Source organism: Pseudopipra pipra, chromosome 14, assembly GCF_036250125.1.
Source record: "Pseudopipra pipra isolate bDixPip1 chromosome 14, bDixPip1.hap1, whole genome shotgun sequence".
Lineage (NCBI taxonomy): Eukaryota > Metazoa > Chordata > Aves > Passeriformes > Pipridae > Pseudopipra > Pseudopipra pipra.
The window spans coordinates 4998230-5021539 of NC_087562.1; the positions used below are offsets into that span (position 1 = coordinate 4998230).

The 23310-nt window shown below is 39.3% G+C and overlaps 1 protein-coding gene across 1 annotated transcript in view; it reads left to right on the forward strand.

Moving 5' to 3' along the window:
- Positions 1-23043, forward strand: part of PLCG2 (phospholipase C gamma 2) — a 77015-nt gene extending 53972 nt beyond the window's left edge. Inside the window, 17 exon segments of the mRNA XM_064670935.1 lie at positions 205-383; positions 1185-1385; positions 2637-2756; positions 4077-4257; positions 5214-5282; positions 6513-6622; positions 7422-7518; positions 8445-8511; positions 8778-8935; positions 11056-11158; positions 11904-12113; positions 12717-12862; positions 13859-13973; positions 15207-15374; positions 15711-15799; positions 19175-19359; positions 20144-23043. Of these exon segments, the coding sequence (XP_064527005.1) occupies positions 205-383; positions 1185-1385; positions 2637-2756; positions 4077-4257; positions 5214-5282; positions 6513-6622; positions 7422-7518; positions 8445-8511; positions 8778-8935; positions 11056-11158; positions 11904-12113; positions 12717-12862; positions 13859-13973; positions 15207-15374; positions 15711-15799; positions 19175-19359; positions 20144-20186 (2241 nt within the window). The 3' untranslated portion in view covers positions 20187-23043.
- Positions 23044-23310: the final 267 nt, after the last annotated feature.

A 23310-nucleotide genomic window follows, 5' to 3' on the forward strand; every position in this document is an offset into this window, starting at 1 on the left:
ATTTCCCTTTTGCAAAGTGTTTGCCACAGTTGATCATGTGGTGCTTGGTAAAGCAGGGTGACTATAAAGGTGGTTGGCTGGAGAGCTCAGACCCAGGAAGAGCTGAAATCCTGAAACAGGAGATTGTTTTGTCAAGAGCAAGTACTTTGTTTCAAAACCGTAAAATTAGAAGTGCATTATAAAAATTCTTATTTCCTGGTCTAGGAGGTGAAACGTACTGAACTGCACTTAAAAGAGAAATGGTTCCATGGGAAAATGAAAGGGGGGAGAACAACTGCTGAGAAACTGCTCCAGGAATATTGTGCTGAAATGGGTGGCAAGGATGGGACATTCCTAGTTAGGGAAAGTGAAGCTTTCCCTGATGATTACACCTTGTCTTTCTGGTATGGTGATTGTTTCTTTTATGGCATTGCACAAGAATGTGTGTATTTTTAAAATATGCATTTATAGCTGAGAAGAAATAGGAATAATACTCATGTTATGGATGGGATTGTGAAAGACTACTTTCTAAATTAAGCTTGAGTGTAACATAGCACATTTTGGCAGAGTAGGCTTTATTTGAAGCGTTAGATTTGTCAAGAGAGGACTGACTGGCTTGATTCTTCCCCAATCCTCAACTTTTTTAGTGTTTTGGCAGGAAATAGGATTTGTTATTTCCTCAATGAGTGGGCCAAAATTAGATCTTTTAATTTAGAGATAAATTGCTGGTTTCTACACTGAAAAGGTAGTCTCACGAGTGTACCTTTGTTATCAGAGATTGATCTTTTCAATGTAAGGGTCCTCTAGAGGGAAAATAATAAAGATTTTGAAGTTGGTTTTTTTGGTTGTTTGTTTTCATAGTCTGGGTTTTGTTGTTTTTTGTTTTTTTTTTTATTCTTCTGGTTGGGACATTATGAGGAATAGTGTCAGATGGATTTCTGACTCAGAGAGCTGTCAGAGCAAATTTTGCAGAATAAGTTTATGACAGATTTTAAACAATTGTCAGTTGAAAATTATTATTTTGGTCCTGTAGTCTCCCTTGTCAGCATTTTTGTTGGTTTTTTTTTTGGTTGTTTTATGAGATGACACTTGCCTCTTCACAAGCTCACCAACTAGTTGACCAGGAACGGGTGGAGAAGGGCTTCAAAAGAAGAAAATCTGTTATAAAACCTGTATTTCCCTTATGCCCCCCTTCACTTCTTCAGGAGGTCGGGGAGAGTCCAGCACTGCCGGATCCGTTCCACAGGAGATGGGGACACTGTGAAGTACTACCTGACAGACAACCTCACCTTTGACAGCATCTATGATCTCATCCAGCACTACAAGGAGGCCCACCTGCGCTGTGCTGAGTTTGAGCTGCGCCTGACTGATGCTGTGCCTAATCCCAGCCCTCATGAGACTAAAGAGTATGTACAGCAGAAGGCAAGCACCGTCGTTGTGTCAGTGTCCTTTGCCTTGTTTTTAGCTGGTCTTGGATTTTTCTGTAGGAAATTCCCTGGATTCAGGAGCGCTTTAAATATTGCTTGTCCCTGGAAGTTGGAGGAATAAGCATCCCTGAAAGATCCCGGGTAACACCACTGACTTTGTGAGGACTTGGTACAACAAAAAGCAGTCACTAGAAAGCAATTTACTAGCAGCAACTAGGAAAATCAGTGAGAACTGTAATGCCGTGGAAATGTGCCAATTCCTTCTCTGTCTGCTCAGTGTTTTACAACACCCAGTGGGTTGGATTAGATATTTAGTAGTTGGCTGTGGTTTGGCAACTAAGTGGTCATGGTCTGTGCCATCTGGAAACTGTTACTGGGGCAGTGAGCCCAAACAGTTATGTTTTCCTAATCCTGCCCTCCACCTCACCCCTGTCAGAGTTGGTTAGGCTGACTTCACCCCCTGTGGTAGGAACTAGTACAGCTCGGTGTTTGTTTCCAGCTGGTGTTTGCTGATCCTGGGCAGAGCTTGCCCTTGTTTGCTGACAGAGAACTGTAATCACTGCCCTTTGTTCTGTTGGGTTTCTTTTACAGTGAGAAAAGTAAATCTCTTTTGCATGTAAAATACTGATCTGTGACTGAACTTTTTTTTGCCCTGCTGGGATCTGGGAGTCACTGAGCACCCGTAGGTAACTTTGGAAGCCAGTGAGAGGGGAAGGTAGAGTTTAAGGGTTAGACTTTCCTGCCTTTCTGAATAAGGTAGGAATATACTGCCAGTATAAGTGACCACAGCTTCAAACTCAAGATAGGTCCATCCCTATAGAGAAGATAAAATCAAGCACTAAAGAAAAGAATTAAAATGCCTGGTGTCTTTCTTTTGTCTATGTTTGGACTTTACCTTAAATCTGCTGTGTCAAAACTGAATCAACTCCTGTGAATGGAATGGCAGACTAAAAGCAGGATCCAGTGCCTTTGTTTCAGGAAGAAACGTAGATTTATGTTTTATGATTTGAAATAGACAAGGTGTACTGATATATTCCTTGCTTTCTTCCAAAATAAGCTTCCGTGTTCCAATGTTTTGTAAGGAACTGCTGTCATAGGTGGCAAGATGGGGAAAATCTAATTTTTCTTACAATGTCTGAAACTGTGTTGTTAATAATGCTGTTATTCTCTCTGAATGACATTTGACAAGCCTTGTAATGCCTTGTCCATTTTGGTTTTTATCTGTTGTAGTTGGTACTACAGCAACTTGAGTCGGGGTGAGGCAGAAGACATGCTCATGCGAATTCCTCGAGATGGAGCCTTTCTGATTAGGAAGAGAGATGAACCTGACTCGTTTGCCATGACTTTCAGGTAAGAAAAGGGCAGATAGGCCCTACCTAGTAGCCCAACAATGTTCTGGTTTTTCTTATTTAAAAAATAATGGTCTTTTTAGAGTCATGGTATTCTTGCTTTCAAACTTTGAGTAATTAGCTTTTGAGTAATCGATTTGTGCAGCAGCTCCAAGAATGGGAATGTGTACAAGAGTTAATTTGTGACTGGCATAAACTTCTATGCTTTTATAAAGGCAGTTTGAGCACCAGCTGTCCCTTTCTTTCCATTCAGAACTGTGCATAGCCCTTCTTCACTTCTTTGACACCCCTTGCTAGATGGTGTTATTTTGAAGTTTCCTTTGGAGCAGGTTCATCAGTGATTCTATGTCCTTATCCCCTGACCTGTCATATAACTGAAAAGAAATGTCAAAGTGAAATTGTTGGCTTTTCTCACCAGGGAAAACAGTTTTGAAACTGTGGCTCTTGTAAAAACATTAATAAAATGTAGAGAGAATTGTGGTGTTCTCCATCGTGCCTTCAGATCAAATTGCATTTCTCTGAAAATGGATAATTTAGGAACATACAAAATTGCTCATTTATATGCTTATTGTGTATTGAAGATGTCCAAAATTCCCCAGTCTCCTATGTACTTTAGATTGAAGCTGTTACCAAGGTGGATATTGAAGTAACTGGAGCTGCAGCATCTCAATAAAAACATTTGACAGTGGGGAAAACAAGAAGTACCAAAACTTCAGCAGCTTGAAAAGGGGTCTTTGTGGGTGGGATGGTTTCAGAGGATGGTTTTACCCTTATCTATGGAAACACAAACCATCTTCTTTAGGTGGGATGGTTGTCAGTGGATTGTTTTGCTGTTATCGATGCAAACACAAACCCTGTGTTCAAGCACAAGAGATTTCTTTTTTCTTTCAAAATTGATTTCTGTAGTTATCAAGATGATTATAAGGAAGAGACAGCTACTCATTTTGAGGGGAGTGTGTCTGGTGCTTAGGGACAGTGGCAGATCAGCAGCAGAGGGTTCCAGAGGGACTCTCAGTCTGATCAGAGATATTTGTGTTGGTATGAAGGTGACAAAATACCTCTCTGTAGGGGAAAAAACACAGAAATGTAATCCAAGCAAAACCATGGATTTGTCCCAGGGCTCTGTATGTTGTAGAAAAGCGGGAATGGTTTTTTGTGAATTTAATCAGGCAATTGTAATTCGATTTGAATGGGAGAGGCTTTGTTAGGGGGAGAAATCATTTCACATGGTTGAGATGCACGAGGCAGCTTTGGTGCAGTGCACACACAGCCCTCCCCACGAGCACCAACACCTTTCACAGCACCTGCCCTTGTCCCACAGGGCGGAGGGGAAGGTGAAGCACTTCCGAATTCAGCAGGAAGGTCGTCACTTTGTGCTGGGAACCTCGGCCTACTTTGAGAGCTTGGTGGAGCTGGTGACATACTACGAGAAGCACCGGCTGTACAGGAAGATGAAGCTGCGGTACCCGGTGACGGAGGAGCTGCTGGAGCGCTACTGCACGGTGAGGGGGGGCTGGTAACTGGGGCCTGAGGGCTGGGGTTCAGCCTGGCTGAGGTAGATCAGCTTGGGGGAGGTCTAACAGGTAGTTTTCTGTGAAACAGAGATGGTTATATTGACTTCTCTCGCAAAGTTTCCCCAAGAGATCTATCCATTGACTAAACCAGGAGCCTGAACATTTAGCTGAGGATAAAGGTCTCCTTTCTGGATGGATGTGTTTCATTATGAGAAAGCTTTGCTGAGGCTTTTGGAAAACCTGAGGTGCTGTCTTCTCTCCTCAGATATATATCTGTGGGGAAAAAAGCATCTGGCATGTTTGAGAAAACCAAAACCTGGGGATTTTGTTTCCTCTGGGGAGACTGAAAGGGGCTAAAAAGATTTTAGACCTCAGGATTTTTTATAATGTTGCCTATAGCAAAGGTTCTGTGTCTTAGGTCCAGGTCCAAATGGAATCACAAGGACAGAATAAAATGAAACAGATGACTGTGTATATTGTTTTAGAATTTTTATCTAATAGTGAAACCAATACTAGTACTAAAGTACTGTAACACAGAAATCATGAGTGTAGGTATTTCTTTCCTGGTTGTACACAGAAGGGTTCTCACAACCAAAAAGCTATTTGACTGATTAAGAGATACCTTTGTGAGGTATTGCTATTTCATGGGGTTTTACTGTTCATTAAACTGAGGCACAGACAGATTAAATAACAAACTCATGCTCAGGTATGTTCAACTATAGAGATGAGCAAAGCATAGGTATCTGGCTTCCTTCTCTTCTGTTTGCCTGTGTATGGTTAAAAAGGTGGTTTCAGCAATGAATGTTAAGTACTTTTATATTATTATATAATATTATATAATATATAATATTATATTAATTATTATTAATTAATTAACATTAAGCACTTTTATAATTTTTGATTTCTGAAACTTCTTTTTTTTTTTTTTTACTTCTTGTTTTTAGGAAAAAGATATTAATTCCCTCTATGATGTCAAGATGTATGTGGAACCCAGTGAAATCACCCCCACAGTGGTATGCTTAAAGAAAGTTATTCACACGTACTATAGACTTCTTAAAATTATGAGACTTGTTTGTTTCCTGTTAGCAGTGATGAAAAGGAGAATTGAAAGCATCAGGCTGCTTGATCATGGGGGACTGGACAGCAGAAATTTCAAGGGTGTGACCTTTTTTTTTCTAGTCTCCAAAAGTTGTACCCACACATTTTCTTGTGTTCAAATCCTGTACTGATTCATTCACACTGGGAATTTGGGCACTTTTTACTATTGAGTCTGTGGAGACAATTTGATTTGGCTTATGCAGGTGTGTGTCCCCAAATTAAATACTTGTGAGAAGATTCAATTTGAGAAGGCCACATCTTTGTGGAAAGAAAGTGCAACAAATAAACCTCATTTCTGTGCCTGTAGGTGTCTCTACACACTGTTACTTGTGTGCACAAAATCATTGCATTTCCATCATCAAACATGGCCTGAATGCACAAATAGGTGCAGAGTGTATTCATGTGCTTTCTATATTAAAATGGTGCCTTTGGTTTATTAATGAGTTATTAAAGTTTGTCTTCTTTTAAAATATAAATACTGTTTTAAAAACCAGTGGCACATCAAACATTACTTGTCTGTAACTCCTGCTAGGGCCTGCCTACTTGTAAATTCTCATAAAAACCACCTGCTTGTAAATTTTGTGAATGCAATTCTTTTTAGTCTTTTTGGCCAATGAATTTGCATTGCTGCTGAAGAATTTGGGTAGTAGGAGTAAACTCAAGATAAAGGAATTGCTCATCCTGCTAAAACTGCCTGTCTTTGTAAAGGAAATGTGACCAGCAGGATAGCTGATGTGGTTTTGAAGTGAAGGTTTTGTAGGCATCTAAGCCTACAAACTCCAAATGATTATGAATACATGGGTTAAAAAGAAAGGATTGATATTTCACTGTATGGGGTTTCTTATTTTTATTTTTATTCTACTGTAATTATGTTTCAGCACCCATAAAAGAAAGATTCTTTGGTTTTTCGTTTTCTTTTTCTTTTTTTTCCTGAGCTGATACTTGAATAATAACAAAGTAGCATCACTTGCTTCCACCAATAGATGTCACTCTGGATCTGTATTTTGTTTTCTAAGCTTCATCACAACAAAATAATAATCCAATCCTCCTCTCTTTTTTTTTTTTTTTTATTTTTTAAAATTGGATTATTGATTATTTTATGACCTGTCCCCCTAGATGACCCCTTTGCTCTGTTTCTCTTGAAGCCTCAGAGAACAGTGAAAGCCTTGTATGACTACAGAGCCAAAAGGAGTGATGAACTGAGCTTCTCTCGAGGAGCTTTAATTCATAATGTCACAAAGGAAACTGGAGGCTGGTAAGGACAAAGATTCCTCATGAGAGAACTTCTGGTGACTTACTAGATGGAGGAAAAAAATGAGCTTTGAGTAGTAGTTTAAAAAAACTGCCAGTTGTCTGATTGCTGCTTATTAACTGTGGCCTTATAAATCTTAATGCCAGTCTATTAAAAAAAACTCACAAAACTCCCTCGTCCTCAAGTCTCCTTTCATATCTTTTCCATTTTTCTATCCCACAGCAATAACCTCAGCCTGCAGAGCCTCCTTTTCCCCGTGTATCCAGTATTTTTCCTTTACTACCTTCATCCTTCCCAAACATTTGTGTATTCTGGGGAGTCACTCACCCATTACCACTGTAATGGTTGCCCTGTTTCTGTCCTTGCTCTGCTAAGCACTTCTGAGGAATCAAGCCCACCTTTTTTAGTTCTCTGTACAGTCTCCTTTCATAACAGGTTTTCTTTTCTAGCTGGTTTGTAAATTGCTTGGAAAGCTTGGGAATCTAATGTTTCCCTGTAGTTTCTACAGGGTAATCAACCACATAATAGTATTTTTAGTACTGGAGGGGGAAAAAGCCTCTTAAGTCATTAATTGCAGTTTACAGTAACTGTAATCCCTCTGAAATCATCTGTTTCTACAGTTAATGATCACTTTGTTAGAGCTTTTAGCTACTTCATCATTTATATTTTGGTGATAGCCAGCTAGACAAGCTACTATGGGGTATTAATGACCAATTTCTTGGGGATTATTGCTTCATTAATGGCCTATTGAAGTTCTCTAGCTATTTTTTTTCTCTCTCTCTACTTTTCTGTTTAAATTCAGGTGGAAGGGGGATTATGGAGAAAAAATCCAACATTATTTTCCATCTAATTATGTTGAAGACATGTCATCTGATAACTCTGCTGAGCTTGAGAATCAGGTGAGGGTTATGGTTTGTCCACTACATTTCCTTGGCTACCTCCTGGCAGTGGAAGTCTGGTTTACAGACTCAGAACACTGCATGCTGTGTCTGAAAGAACACAGAACAGAGAGATGCATGTATTCTTCATTGTTCTCTGCTGCTGAATATTTTTGTCAGAATATATTTTCGCTCATAGAAAACTGTTTAAGGAGATGGCTGATTTGGTGAGGTTTCAGGAGATGATGATGATTTCCTGTTAATGAAAATCATACCACTTCAGGTTTTTCAGATAGTTTGGTTAAACAATATCATGCCTGAAACTTGTAACTAGTTTTCCTGTATAGTTACTGTCTTAATATTTGCAAATAAGAAAATTTGTGTGTCCAAACAGATCTTACGAACCATTTTACTCTCCATTATTAAGTTTTTATGCATGACTAACCCTGTAGTGTTTGTCAAAAGTATCTAAAGTATATGGTCCAGTGTCTTGGACAAAGAGCTCTTCAAGAAAAGAAAACAGAATTTCACAATAATCAGTTTTGACATTTTTGAGTTTTAAAAATAAAACACTGAATTCTTTTGTTGTTCTGAAGCACTTCCAATGATTTTCCAGGAGTCTTTGGAGGAAAACACAAGTATTAGATTTCCTCCCTCCAGGTCATTGTAACCTTAAGCAGACTTAACAAATGAGCAGTTATGTTAGGTCAGAAGCTGCACTCCTCCTTTTGACTACTCTCACTGAAGAGATTCACATGTGTTTATCAAAACAAGACGTTTTTGATATGGAAACAGGCTTTTAAAAACAGGCTTTTAAACCTTACAAGTGGTCATGCTTTCAGTGAAACTGAGGTTGGATTTAATGGTGCACGTTTATTATTTGTTAATGTCCTGTGCATGTTGACTCAAGAGAATATTTAGGGTGAGAATCAACTCATGTTTTTCAGATTATTGAGGACAACCCCTTAGGCTCTCTGTGCCGTGGCATTCTGGTGCTCAATACGTACAACGTTGGTATGTATTTTCTGATGCTCACATGTGGTCCCTCCTGAGCTTTCTGTGTTGAGTGGATTCTTTTATGTTTAGAAGGAAAGATTTAGAAAAAAACCCAAACAAAACTCCACCAAAAACCCGAACCCTCTGCTTGTATTAATTTAGCCAACGTGGTTCGTACATTGAAACTTTATAATGCTAACTGTTGCCATAAATCAACAATGACAGCTTAGAAAAAGAACTGTTGGATTTCAGTATAAATTTCTTGCTACTGTATTGCCTAACAGTGAAAATGCCACAAGGGAAGCACAAAAAGCCTTTTGTCTTCATTCTGGAACCCAAGAATCCAGAAGATCCTTGTGTTGAGTTTGCAACCGATAAAGTAGAAGAACTCTTTGAATGGTACCAAAGTATCCGTGAAATCACTTGGAAAACTGCAGAAGAGGTATTGAGAAAAAATTATTCCTTGTTGTTTTTTATGATGTACTGCTGTAAATTCACAATAGTTTTTGTCTTTAGCTGCTGTATGCTGCTAAATGTTGCTAACATGTGGTCCTTCATTCTCATGCGTGTTCCAGTTTTCTGTACGTTCTATCGATGCTTTTCCTGTTCTGATGCTCTAATTTACCTCCCTGTCGTGTTTTCTAGTATTTAAGAACTCTTTTACATGACCAAAAAGTCCTTAAAATGGCTGTGCTTTACTACACTCTTTCCTTTGTTGCTTTTATTCGCTTTTATTGTTAAGTGGGTGATATGGCTGATGGAAAATGTGTTTCAGTATCATGTTGGCTCATGCTGTTTATCTGTCATATGGAGTGGTAATGCTCTGGGGGTCGTCCTAATCCTATTTATAGCAGGCAAGTTGATATCTCAAGCAGAGGGCTACAAATTCAGCAAGGGGAGAAGCAACAGGCTGTTGACCTATTGTTGGGGGAGGAGAGATAAGGTTCTTGTGCCATGCTTTCATTTAGAAATAAAAACGAGAAAAAGAGAAACACGACCCAGAAGAAGTGTCTCTAAATTGAATGTTTTTTATGGTACAACAATGGCTCTTCAGGAGCTTGGCAGCTTTTTCTCTCTCTGTACAGTTGGAGAAGTATTAAACACTCTGTGTTCAAAGATGCTTCAAAATTCGATCTTGTCAGTTGGGAGGCTTCCCTCACAGCATGGCCTCTGGAGAGTTCACATGATAGACTGCTGCATGGGGAGGGGATAAAGATGAGGAAAGACCCTTGTTGCCAGTACAGTTAACAGGCTGAATTTTGGGGAAGGAAAAGGCATAGTGAGTTAACACTATGCTGCAATGTGATACAGGTTTGGTTTTTTTTCTAAATTAGTTTGGTTTTAAGCAGTGTCTGTTATACACATGAAATAAAACTAAGCTTCATGTATCTTGTCATCTCTGCTCAATACTGACCCTTGCCATGCTCCCAGGAGTGGTTGTTCATTGCCAGCACTCTTGCTTGGTTGTCACTAGAGGGTTATGTCTAGAGATGAGTAGAAGTGATCTTTTGCTGTTTGGAGCTCTGATCACTGTTAAGCAACGTCTGAGAAACTCTGGTGGATCACTGAGTACAATGAGGTTTCTACAGCTTTTCCCCAAGGTTATTTCCAAGCCTAAATACTGTGTTCCTCTTTGCTTTTCTTAGACTTCAATGCATAATCTCTGTTTCAGTGAAACACTCTGGAAACTCATGCCTGTCTAGTTCTGATTTTCATTCCTCTTATGTTTGTCCCGTTGAGGGAATTCTTTCAGAAGGCTTACTAATAGCTGCTGCTTCATCATCTCTTGTGCCAAATCACTGTTCAGTATGGGACTCTTCTAACGTGTTCTATCCTGTAGTAGCTTCTTATGTCTGAAAAACCTCCAGCCCAAATGTCTCCACTCGGGACATGTCTTGCTGCTTCCAGCAGTTCCCAGTCTTTGCTGGCAGGGAACATTGCTCAGCTTCCACAGAGCAGGTGCTTGCAAATGTGGAAGTAGATAGTGGGTTTAGTACTGGTAATGCCAACAAGATTGCACATGATTTTCCACACAGAACATTATTGGTTTGGTGCACAAATAGAAAACTAGAGGAATGGTGCTCACAGGGTTTGAATTTAGCTGTTTGGGAGTTACTAGCAAGACTTAAGTTCTGCTCAGAATTTTAAATAAATACAGAGACACTTCACTACCCTTTGCATTTTTTTCTGCATACATTTGCATTTATATGAGCTATAGAGTTAAGAACATAACTAAAAATAAGTTGAGTAGAGCCACATTAAAAGAAAAAAATTCTGAGTAGGACTGATCAGGGAAGCAATGAAACCCTTGCTTAAAAAAAACCCCAAACAACACCCTTCTCCTCCATAAAAAAAAAAACCCAAAACACATCCCCAACTAAAACCCAAACCCACTTGGTTATAGCCTATTCTCTGAGTTAGGTCTGCTTTACATCTATGCAAGTGTCTAAAGTATCAGATAGGAATCTGGGCACCAAAGAATGCACATTAGAGTACACCCTGCAGTTACTGTACCATAATACTCAGCATATCTGTAATCTAAAACTTTGTTATGTTTTCCAGGAGAACAGAAGGAAATACTGGGAAAAGAATCAATTAATTGCTATTGAATTATCTGATCTGGTAATCTACTGCAAACCAACGAGCAAAACCAAGGACAATTTAGGTACTGTCTTTAATATTACAACTGAATTTTACTCTTTCTTCTATCTTTACAGATGTTAGTTGAGATTTTAGAACTGAAGGTAAAATCTGGCTGAACACTTGTGGTTTGTTTGTAAAAAACCTTCAAAGTGGGTTTACTGTGCATTATATGACTTTATGGTAAGAGCCTGTTTACCAGGTGTAGGCTGTTGAGATGTATGTGGCTTCATAATGTAACTGAGGTCTGTGTAAGTGCAGGTGTGGAATCTGATACTGAAAGATGTACTTTTGATTCCATTGTTTGGTCATTGCTGCTGGAGAAATCAGCAAATGTGCTCTTTTCTTTTAAGTTTCTTTGCAAATGTTTTTAATAAGCTGTCACTGCAGTTAAGACATTATAATTATAGTCATTGTTTGAGGCATTGGCTAACCCTGGCTTGCCCTTTCTTCTCCCCATTTAAACCCAGGAAGAGATGTCTCATTTAAATATGTGTTATAGTGGTCAAAAGTACATTATTAGCTATGATGAGATGAGGACATGACTATGGGCTCTTATCTGCCCTCCTGCAAAGCATGTGGCAGGCAGGCAATTTTAACTTTCAGACTTGATTCTCAACCAATTTGCCGTGTCTGCCTGAAAATGGTGCCAATTATTGCATTAAAGGACAAAGCAAAACAAAGTAAAACAAAGTGTTGGTAAAAATACAGTATAAATGTCAACTTATTTCTTCCTTTGGTAACTACTTTTCTTCCTCACCCCTGTGTAGACAATCCTGATTTCAAAGAAATCCGTTCTTTTGTGGAAACCAAGGCAGAGAGCATTGTGAAGCAAAAGCCAGTTGAGTTGTTGAAATACAACCAGAAGGGACTGACACGTGTCTATCCTAAAGGACAGAGGGTTGACTCATCCAACTATGACCCATTTCGCCTCTGGCTTTGTGGCTCCCAGATGGTGGCTCTTAACTTCCAAACTCCAGGTAATATTCCCTTTGAAAAAGGATCTAATCCACCTTCCATTTCACCATGAACGAGCCCCTTTCTGGCCCTTCTGCCATTCTAGTCACTGTCCTATTTATTTGTACTTCCCTTTGGGAAGGGCTGTGGAAGAATTGAAGTTTGCTTTTGAACCTGTGGATCGCCTTATAGAGCTGGGCCCCAAAAATGGGTCTCCAAAAGCCCTGTCTCTGAGCCAAAGTAGCCCTAAACTCTAAAAGATTTATTTCACCTTGATCTCTCTGTGATAAGCAAGCAGAGATATTTACAGTAAGTTTCAGGTGTAGGAATAGGTGTTCAGACACAGGGAAGGCTGTCCTCCACTTTCTGGTGAGGGCCAACTATCTTATGTCACATTGGTAGGAAGCCAATTGTGGATGGAGATGGGGTTTTGGGGATTAAAATTGATGAAAAATAGCCTGTCAGTTTGAGTTACTGAAGAACCTGAGTCTTTGAACTTACCTTTCCAGCTCTTTCTGATAAAGTGGTGACCAGGAAGCACTGCAGAGAGGAGACACTGGTCTGGTATTTCCTTGGCTTTATTCCAGTTGGGATCTTCTGTTATGACTGTTTAACTCTCTCCCTAGATAAATACATGCAATTGAACCATGCCTTGTTTTCACTTAATGGACGCACTGGCTACGTCCTGCAGCCAGAGAGCATGAGGAATGAGGAGTATGACCCAATGCCAAATGACTCGAAGAGGAAATTGCAGATGATTATGACAGTGAGGGTAAATCTCTTTTGTAAATTATGGTTTTTTTACCAGTCATAAATATCTATAAAACTAAAAATAAAGCTATTATATTTCAGAGCAAGATCTGACAGATTGTCAAAATACTGCTTTTAAGTGTCAGTGTGTTTGAGAACAAAACTAGCTTCACTGGTTTCCTAAAAAGAAATATATATCTTTATCATGCTAATGAAGCACATGTTTTAGGACTGAAAACACAATCCTGGGGTGATTTTTTTATAATTGTTAATAAAAACTTGAAATGAACTAATTTGCATTTCCAACCTAATAACTTCTCAATAGAAGGGTCCTACTAGAGATTGTTTTGCAGCAGACTAACTAGTTAGGAGATTTTGAGTGTGGAAGAAAAATATTTATAATGAGATAGAGAAACTAAACAGAAAAAAAATAAGCTGATCTCCCCTTCATCATATTTAATACACTATGACTTAATCTGAATTTCATTCTCATTTTTCTTCGAGAGATGGGTTTGTAATTTGAAAATTTTGCCATGTTGACTTAGTACCAAACAGGGATTGAACTTGTTCTCAGTTGCTGTGCAGTAAGACATGTCCTTTAAAAGTATGTTTTCTGAGAAAGAAGAAACACATTAACTACTTTTCACTGCAGTTTAAAGACAAGTTAAACAGGGGCTGTGAATGCAAAGCAGAAATGTCTAGAAATAGGTATGTAATAAAGACCGAAGAAAGATAACAAAACTTATGCTACAGGCCTGGTCTGGAACTGCATATTGTGTGTAATGAATGTCAGCTGCAGTATCTTACAATGAAAATCACTGGGTTACCCAAACAACAGTTATTTGTTGCACAGATAGTATGTTTAATACATGCAAACATATTCAAGAAAGAGAGCGTGTGCTTTTCCACATTCTTCTGGATTTTTTCCCCCCTCTAGTTCTGCAGGATGTCTTCTGTTCAGAAATAATGGTGCCAAGTTTCCTTTGGAGGTGGTTATGATTTCAAGTTGCTTTTGCAGGTTTTGGGTGCTCGTCATCTCCCTAAACTCGGTAGGAGCATCGCTTGTCCCTTTGTAGAGGTTGAAATTTGTGGGGCTGAATATGATAACAGCAAATTCAAGACAACAGTTGTGAGTGAGTATCTGTGGCTTTCTGTGGTTATACTTCCAGTGTACTTAAATAAAGTGAGTAGGCAGGGGATGACCATGTATTTATGTTGTCTGTAATTGGCCAGCAACTTATACTATAGGGAGGAGTAGGTTAACTGTTGCTCTGCACTGACAAGTCATACAGTCTTATTCTCTTGCTTGCCTCAGGGCCAGTTAATTTGAGAAACTTCAATGTATATCAAGTTTTCAAAAAATAGTACTGTTGCAGTTTGGAAAAAAAAAGAAGTCCCATTCTGTTATGTTTTTGCCTGTGCATAAGTTTGTGTATTTGCATATTTTAAAAAATTGCTGTCTTGAAAGTGCCTCCAACAGTGCTAGTCAGTTCCCAAAAGTCTGGCCCAAACAGAGAGTTACTACTGTGAGATCCAGACTATGTTTATTTAAACTCAGCTTCTAAGACTGGCACTCCCTGGGAGACAGCTTGGGTGTATAGGGCTGTAAAATAGTATAACTTGCAATGCAAGAGAAGTTTGATCAAAGCTCACTCCTGGAGAGTTCTGGACAAGGGATGTGTGTTTGTAAATGAGCTTCATTTAAGTGCCATGGGGCAATATCTCAGCCACTTCCTATTTTACCATTTAATATTTCTGGATACAGCAGTTTTCCTCTGGTAAATAACAGGCTTTGGTTCTGAGTATCCAAACCAGTAATACCAGTGGAAAATAAACACAAAAGCAGGAGCAAGAATGTGCATTGTGGCTCTTTGGTACTTCAGAGAAGAGGATTATGGTGTAAACTTTTTGTGGGAAGTGACCAAGACTTTAGAGAGCAAACTTCCTGGCTGTGTCACATATACCAAATGTTAGTGTTCTGTACATGGCTACATGTACCCTGGGTCAGGGTACAGGCAGTGCTTTTCCTGCTTTTTTTTTGCTCACATATAGAATGTAAGGCTTATGAATATGAGCTATTAATTAGCTTTTTTTTTTTTCAAACAAATACATGTCCAAGGGGGTTTTATATGGTTAAATACAAATAATAGCTTTCCTTAATGGATTTTCATCCCTGCCTAGTTTCCTCCTATGTCCCCCACCAAGTATACAAATACAAACCTTTTGAACAAGGTTACAACATGAGACAGATGGTAAATAGGATTTTTGGGCCTTTGTATTTTAGGAAATGTCCTGGGATACATACCCATATGTGAACGAGGTGAATTTACTGCTCTATACTGCAAATGTTTCCCCTTTCCCTACAGATGACAATGGCCTGAATCCAGTTTGGGCACCCTGTGCAGAGCAAGTGAAATTTGAGATTTACGATCCAAACCTGGCGTTTCTGCGCTTTGTTGTTTACGAGGAGGACATGTTCAGCGATCCCAATTTCTTAGCACACGCCACTTTTCCCATCAAAGGAATCAAATCAGGTAGGATCAGTGGTTACAATGAGGGGCTGTGTCAGAAAGATGCTGTTCAGCACTGTTGTACTGTGACTTCCTCTGTGGTGCTGGACTCCCTCCTTCCTCTATGAACCCGACTTACTCTTGCTTTAGTTTTCAAGAGCATGTGAAGTCATGAGTTTCTCAATTTTGCCATTCTTGCCTTTTGCTCCTCTCTAACTGCCATAGCAAAGCCTGCTCTCAGCAGTGGAGCATTTGAGCACTGAAAGAATCCCCTCAGGACTGTGTGCACCTTTTTTGTGGCTGCACATGACCCTTTGCCTTGGCTCTAATTGTCCTTTGTGTATGTTCCCCCCACCCCAGGTTTCAGGGCAGTCCCTCTCAAGAACGGCTACAGTGAAGATATCGAGCTGGCCTCGCTTCTGGTTCACTGTGAAATGCAGCAAGTTCTGGTGAGAACCACTGTTTGTTTTTTTTTTTGTGCACTTAGCATGTATGTTATCAGTACTTTGTGGAAACCAGGAACTGAGGATTTAGTTTTCTGTTCTGTGTCTGATGTGTTATTGTCAGGCATTTCTTCTGCAGGTACCGGGGAAGACAAATAGCACAAATTGAGTTACTCTCCCTCTGGGTGGACAGATTACATGGTTGTTAAAAGAAATAATGCATAAACAAAGCATCATTACCTCCACTAGTTTTTGCTGTAGCAGCATGGTCGTTGTCATTCCCTGTTAACTGAGTGATGCCATGCAAAGCTAGCTAAAATCAGCTTTGACTTCGTAGAATAACCTTTTTTTTAAAGGTCCTACATAAAAAGAAATCACTTTAGCAAGAGAAGATACTAATTTCTTCCAGTATTTCATGAAAATAAACAACCCATCAAATGGAAGACATATCTGGTCCCTACAGAAGTGCTAATCTGCTTCTTTTAAGCCTCTGTAAAACACTTACTTGATGTACTTGTATTTTAAAACACATAGGGGAAGAATAATGGTTCATCCTTGCTCATGAAGCCAGGCATTAAAGTGGCTGATCTGTGAATGGTGTGTGTTGGTGTTCCAAAGCTGTTGTATAGCTTGATCTGAAGCAGGATTATTCTCAGACTCTTTCTCAATAATATCTTATGTAATTTAAATACACTTGCAGAGAGGCCATATGATGAAAGTTTAAAGATTCTTCTGGGAAGTGGCTATTTCAGGGTGCTTTCCAGCACCCTTCAGATTCAGAGAAAAAAAAAAAATTCAACTTCTTATTTGTAACCTTTTGCAACCATCCAGGCCTACACTGCACTTCACACCAGTGTACATTGTTTTTCTGACTAAAACACCAAATTCTGGGAACTTTAAGTCATAATGTGTCTGAAGGGATTTGTACCTGCAGTTGCAAATGCTGAACTGGAAATGGCTGAGTTCAGTCACATTGTTCTTCCCAAAGGAGTGGCAGCCTTTTTCAAACCTCCTTTGTGGAGGTTTTTACAAAGCCACCTTGTAACACATGATGTAAAGTGACTGTGCAATGAGTGTTTGACAGCCATGGTAGGTTCTTTCTGTGGGTCCTGAGGGCAGGAGAGGGCTGGAAGCTGAGACAAGAGGGCTATGTGTGTGTAAACAAGAGAGCTGTGTCCTTTAAAGATAATATTTAAATTGTTCATATTTCATGAACACAAATCTGACAGAGGCCTGGTAAACTGCTGGTTTTTGGCTTGCTGCCTTTGAGAAAACTGTCAGCAACTCACCATTGCCTAATGCTGAGCATGGACATCACTTGTGGATACACTGGGAATCCCTCCTGCTGTGGTTTCTCTTCAGGAATTCAGATCACTATTTGCCTGGGGCAGGAGCAGCTCTAACAGTGATGTTCAGAGCAGCAGAGTGTCTCCCAATCTGTTGACTGAGCCCTTTGAGCATGTTTCACATGAAGAAACACACAAACAGAAGCCCCTTTTGCTTGTTAAGCCAAATGAAGATGCAGCTCAGCTTTGTATTTTACAATGTCTGATGTCTCTGGGTGGTATTGCAGTGGAAGGAGAACTTTCACAAATTTTCCCTTTTGTTTGGCAGTCTGTAACAAACCCAGACTTGCTGTAGTTATCAACTCTAGAACTTCTGGCAGAGCATTCAGGAAGCACCAGAAAAGATCAAGCCTGTCTCTGTTCTTCTGCCTCTTTTTAAAAAATGATGACCATCCATAAAGTGATACCATTTAATAACAGGCCTGTTTATATACAGAGCCCATCTGCATACACTTGGAGATGAAATACAAAATTATAAAGAGGAATTACAGATGGCTGTGGAATTTCTCAGGAACAGAGAAGCAAAAATATTGTAGACGTAAGCATGCACATTTGAGAGTTATTATGAGGAACTGCATAAGGCCCCTGTAGAAGTTAAACAGTTTTCTTGTTATTGTAGAAATACTGAGGTGGTTGTTGCATTTAAAAGCATGTCTTATTTGCTTGAAAATTGATTTACTTCCATCAGAAAGTGTGTGTATCTCTTCAGTGTTTTCTGATTGCAATCAACCTCAATGGTGCGTATGTTTTTGACATAAAGATTGAAGTGGACATTCTTAAATGCAGTTTTAAGGTCTACCTTTGTGGATACATTTATTTACAAGAACTAATAGTAGTACATATGCATCTTGATGATTACACCTGCAAATTGGTAATTAGCAATCTGCATTTCCTTTGTGATTTGGGAATACAGAGTTTCCTACTGCTTTACGAACAAAAATTAAATAAATTACTTTTTAAATCTTAATCAGTAGCATAGCACTGAGGCTGTTTCAGTTGCTTCAACTCATGCCTGTGTAGGAAGGTGTTTCAGGAAGAAAAAGAGGAAAGGATCTTGTTCCTTCCTGTAAGTGAAACTCCCTGGGTGTGTTGGTAACCTATCAGTTGGTAACCTATCAGTTTTCCTAGATCTGGACTGAATGCAGAAAGAGTCAGTCTTATTAGTATGCAGCCTTTGAAAATGTTTGGATTTATTACATTTATTGATTGCATGTCATTTCTTGTAGAATGAGCATCTTGTTTTGCTGCTGATGCGAAGATTAAGACTTCAGTCCTGCCAGTTCTATTCCCCACTAGTAACTCTATAAAGAGACAGCTTTTGACTCCAAAGTTTTGAAGTATTAAAATAATTTGGAGTCCTAAAGGGAATAATTATGATTGTTTTATGCTTGTGGAATATATTGAGACCTACTGTGGGCCACATGCAACAACAGAAAATCAGACATAGTCAGTTGTTCTGCAAGTACTGAATTGCCATAGCTACAGAGAAATACAGGAGCTGTCCTTTTCTCTTGACCATCTGGGTACTTGCTGCTATTAGGGGTCCTATTTACTAGTCAGTATTTTAACCTTTAGTCTAGATTTCAGTAGACAATCCCCAGGATTGACAGTTTGTTGCATAATACACAAATATGATGGAAGAGCCAAAAAATAAACTTTAAAAAAAGTACAGTTAATGCTGTTATAATCTGATAACTCACCATGATACACTATTTTCTGTTCTTTCCTCAAGAGACTGACATACTTTATTAGGGAAAAACATTCCAACAGAAGTGTTTAGATGCACCCAAGTCGTGACCTGTGCTAGAATGTCCCTGACACCCCTGTTAGAGGGGCTGCTGGCTTTTTTCAGTGCTTTCTAAGTTAGTTTATTTCCATAAACATTCATAAACATATCAAACCAATTTTATAAAACATTCTATACAGTTATTAAACTGTGTTTAAGAAACAAAATAATCCCCCAAACTATAAATATTTGGTGCCATTTTGGGTGTGTGTCTTACAAGTCACCTTGATTTCCAATATTCTTTTGAAGGAGAGTGAAGAAGAGCTTTATTCCTCCTGTCGGCAGCTTCGGAAGCGCCAGGAGGAGCTCAACAACCAGCTGTTCCTTTATGACACCCACATGAATTTAAGGAATCCTAACAGAGATGCAATATTGAAGGAATTCAGTGTGAATGAGCACAAACTACAGATATATCAAGAGACGTGTAACCGCAGGTGGGTTGATAATCGTTCTCCTTTCCAAGGCAGCTCTATCTACACATGAGCTGTGGTAAGGAAACCTCAGATGTATCAAAATGAGCATCTAAAGAGTGGTGAGGGCAGAATGAGCTCATCTGAAGCGAGGAAGGGCTGCAGAGAAGCCAGGCTGGGCTGGGAGCCACTAGAGGCCAGCAGAAGCTGTGCAATGTCTGCTCAGTGGCATCTCAGTTTCAGTGATCACAGCGAGACGTGTAATCCTGTGAGGTTTTATATTCCTCTCTTCTGCTTTCCAGGAGGAAAGTCTGGAAGTATATACAGACAAATAAACCTACCCCTTCACTCCTTCTACACTGTCAAAATTGTGTCCCTGGAAATGTCCTTAGCATATTAGATGTGTAGGAACAGAGGATGCTTCCAGATACACAAACCACAAAAGATAAAACTAGTATTGAGTTGTAACAGCATTGCACTGTCAGTTCAGTACATTATCCAGAGCTTAGGGGAGGGTTCTTTCTCCTTTGCTGCCATCTTTGGGATGAGTGTGAAGGAGACAGAGAGAGGCTTCATGTACAGGGAGAAAGTCTTGAGTAGATCTCATGACTTGAAGTATTCTTGTCCTTTTTTATGTGTGCTGAACAGCTGCATGAATCACTGGTTTACTCCCATTTATTGAGGAAAAAAATTGCAATCCTTCTTGCTGATACATCACTCATTTTGGTATCTAGATTGAATTTGGTAGACTGTTTTCCTCTGAGAAATGCCTAGTAGACTGAACATTTTCCTTTTCTTTTCCCTTAAGATTAAAGGAGAAGAAAGTCAGTAACAGCAAATTCTACTCTTAAAGGCCATCATTCTTTAAGGCTGCTTTATGGTGCGATTCAGGAAGAGATTAATTTATCCTGGTCATCCTACTCAATGATGGTCTCATCAGATGGAATGACTGGAAGAAGAGGAGGAAGAGGAACGATGGGTTTCCTTGAGAATTTCTTATTATAAGAAAAACTGGTTTAATTCCTAATAATTTATATTCTGTACAAAGCATATCCTCTGTGCAAGCCAGAGCTTTTGTGTATTCAAGATTTTTAAAACTTGAGGACATGTAGTTGGATAGACCTCACTTCTTATTATCAATACCTGAAGTACAAGTATAACTCATCTCCTATATTTGTGTATGCAGGCTGTAGATAAGACATTCACAACCACTTTCATGCATGGAATCACACCACTTTAACAACCTGGCTCCTCAAGATTAACTAGTAGTGAGTTTTTAATTTATTAAATGCTGTAAAAGCACTTCTACACCAGCATTGTCACCTCATGTATGTTACAGTCCCTGGGGATTGTGCTTCTGATACTGTATAAAATATTTTGGGCAGCTGATAGCTTGTACCTTATTGTGTCTTATTAAAAGTTTTCTGTTGCATTTTTGAGAACAAGATAATATGTTAATTTTGTTGAAAGCAAATAGCCTTTTGTCACTGTAGTTGTGTTCTTCCTGTTGAACTCTCTGTAAAGGTTTAAGAAAGGAGCAATGTGTGAACCTCTGTTCACAGCCCCTATGAACTTACGTCACAGCCTCAAGGCACTGGAAGGAAAAGTTTTAAGATATGCAGTAGGAGATATCTGTTTGTTTGCAGCAAGGGAAGGTATTTGAAATTCTGAGTAGCATTTACTTTGTATAGTATCATTTTTGCAGATCCTTTCAGCTGCTAATGTGCTTAGAAATGAATTTTTAAATGAACTGTCAATTTTTAATCTTGCAATTCTACTTAGACGATAGTCAAATGATAGTGTTCTGTAAATGCAGACCATTTTCCCAAAATGTAACTAATCCAAGAATGATAGCGTGCACAAATATAGAGGTACGTCATTCTTGTGCCTTTAATCAAATCAAGAGCATGGAGCTACAGATGAGAAAACCTGTTAGATTAGCAAGTGTGTTTTCCTGCCAGAGCAGAACTAAAGTTCTTCGATGGAATATTTAACAGCAGTTGTCATAATTTGTGTATGTGTTGGTCCTTTGTGCTAGCACTGTTTTACTGCTATCAAATTTCTAGTTGCCTTATCTCTGCATGGGAGGAGTTTTGCTGTCTATGTTCCCGACTTCAGCTTTCAAATGTGTGCAGAGGAGTTTAGTTTTCTGCCTGAATGGCTGCCTGAGGCATCAGATGCTGCATACATACTGCTGTATTTCTCATCACAGAGGACTTGCTTGGATTTGGGATTCATGGCCTGATGCAGCTGCCTCAGCAATTTTCAGTTTCTCTTGCTCCCCACGCTGTGACGTCTGTTGTTTGAAGAGGCTCTTAATTGATGCCATTGTGCCTTCACAGATGATGGTTTGAGGAACCCCCTTGAGGTTTTAGCTGTTCTGTAAAGACAGTCTTGTCTCAAAGTTGAAAGTATTATAATAGTGTATCCCACAATGGGGTGGCTTCTGTAAATTTTTTATTATAAAGAAATTAATTACTAATCACTCAGCTGAAAAACAGAGCAAAGTTAAAGGCAATTCTCTGCTTTTCATCCTCCTGCCTGAAATCTCTTCAGTACCCACCTGTGACTGACCTGTTCAAGGACTAGATGGGTGCAAACCTCCCTCAGACAAAGCAAAAAATCATATCAACAGTGGATTTGGGAGGTGGAGCTGTAAGCTAGGCTGCTGTATAAAGCTGGTCTTGTCTGCAGTATCCAGGAATAGTGAGGTGATCCAGTTGCTCTCCCTCGAGGTGGGGGGTCACCTTTGGTATGCACGTATTCTGCAGCATGTTGCAGGATGTGCTTAGTTTGTCATATGATCAGTTCCTGTGCTATATATTTCAGTCAACAGCCTCTGTGATTGCCATGTAATGTTGTGAGAACTCTGTGTTGTCAGTGTTGATCAGACAGGGTGGCCCAAAGCCTTGTCTGGAAGGCCTTGAGGTTGTCACTGCTGTAGGATGAGATTCGTGGGCAGCTGGCTACCAGCAAGGTTTGGACTGATCACAAAAACTAGACTACAAGATGCCAGAGCTTAGGAAACTCAGACCTAGAGATCGAGGCTGTTGCTGTGGTGAGGTTTGTGTTCTGTTTGTGGGCACTTCTTTTAAAGCTCAATTCCAGAGCAGACACAAGCAAACTGTCCCTTCTCCTGGCTTCCTTCATTGGTATTCCTGACACAGGACAACCATTGTGTGATGGACACAGGAGTTCCTTGTGCTGTTGTTGTGCAAATATTTAAGAATTAGCACATTTTGTAGTCCTTTGAAAAGTCCTGTGCACATTCTCCATGCATATGTGATGTCAGAAGTTATGAGGCACTCCTTCAGTATTTATGAAAATGCATTTTGTTTTACAGTAAGACTTTTCCCCAGAGTATGATGTTACACTGTATGCAGAATGAAAATACTGTTTTGACTGTTTTGTTGACTTGCTAATGGTGGGCAAGGCTGTATTCTAACTCTTCCTTGGTTTCTTGCATTCTGTTTTAATCCAAGATCTCACCTCTCAGTTCTTTGTCAGGGCAGACTCTGTATCAACTTTTTCACAATTGCAACTGTTTGAATACAAAAGAAGTCTGAATGTGTGTGCTAATTTTTTAATCCAGGAGGAAAAACATTTATAAATTTTTGAAGTTAACAATTGTTAAATTGTTATATTCTTATCGGAACTGTTTTAAATCACTGAAATAACTTATTAAAATAAATAATTTTTGATATCTCAGCTGTGATGTGAATGATGCCAGATGCTGCTTTGTTTAAGTATTGCTCATTGAATTTCATGAATTTTGCCATCATTTGAAGCAGTGAGTGAGTTCTTACTGAAATGTGGTCTGCTGGTGTGTTATGGTATGTTCTGCTGGAGGTTGGAAGAAGGGCAGTTCTTTGTTTTTAAGATGAACTGACTTAATGATTGTTTCCGTAGACATGGTTATTGTTGCACTTCCATCTGCCTGCAAACACACAGGGCAGAAGGAAAAGGTCAAGGATC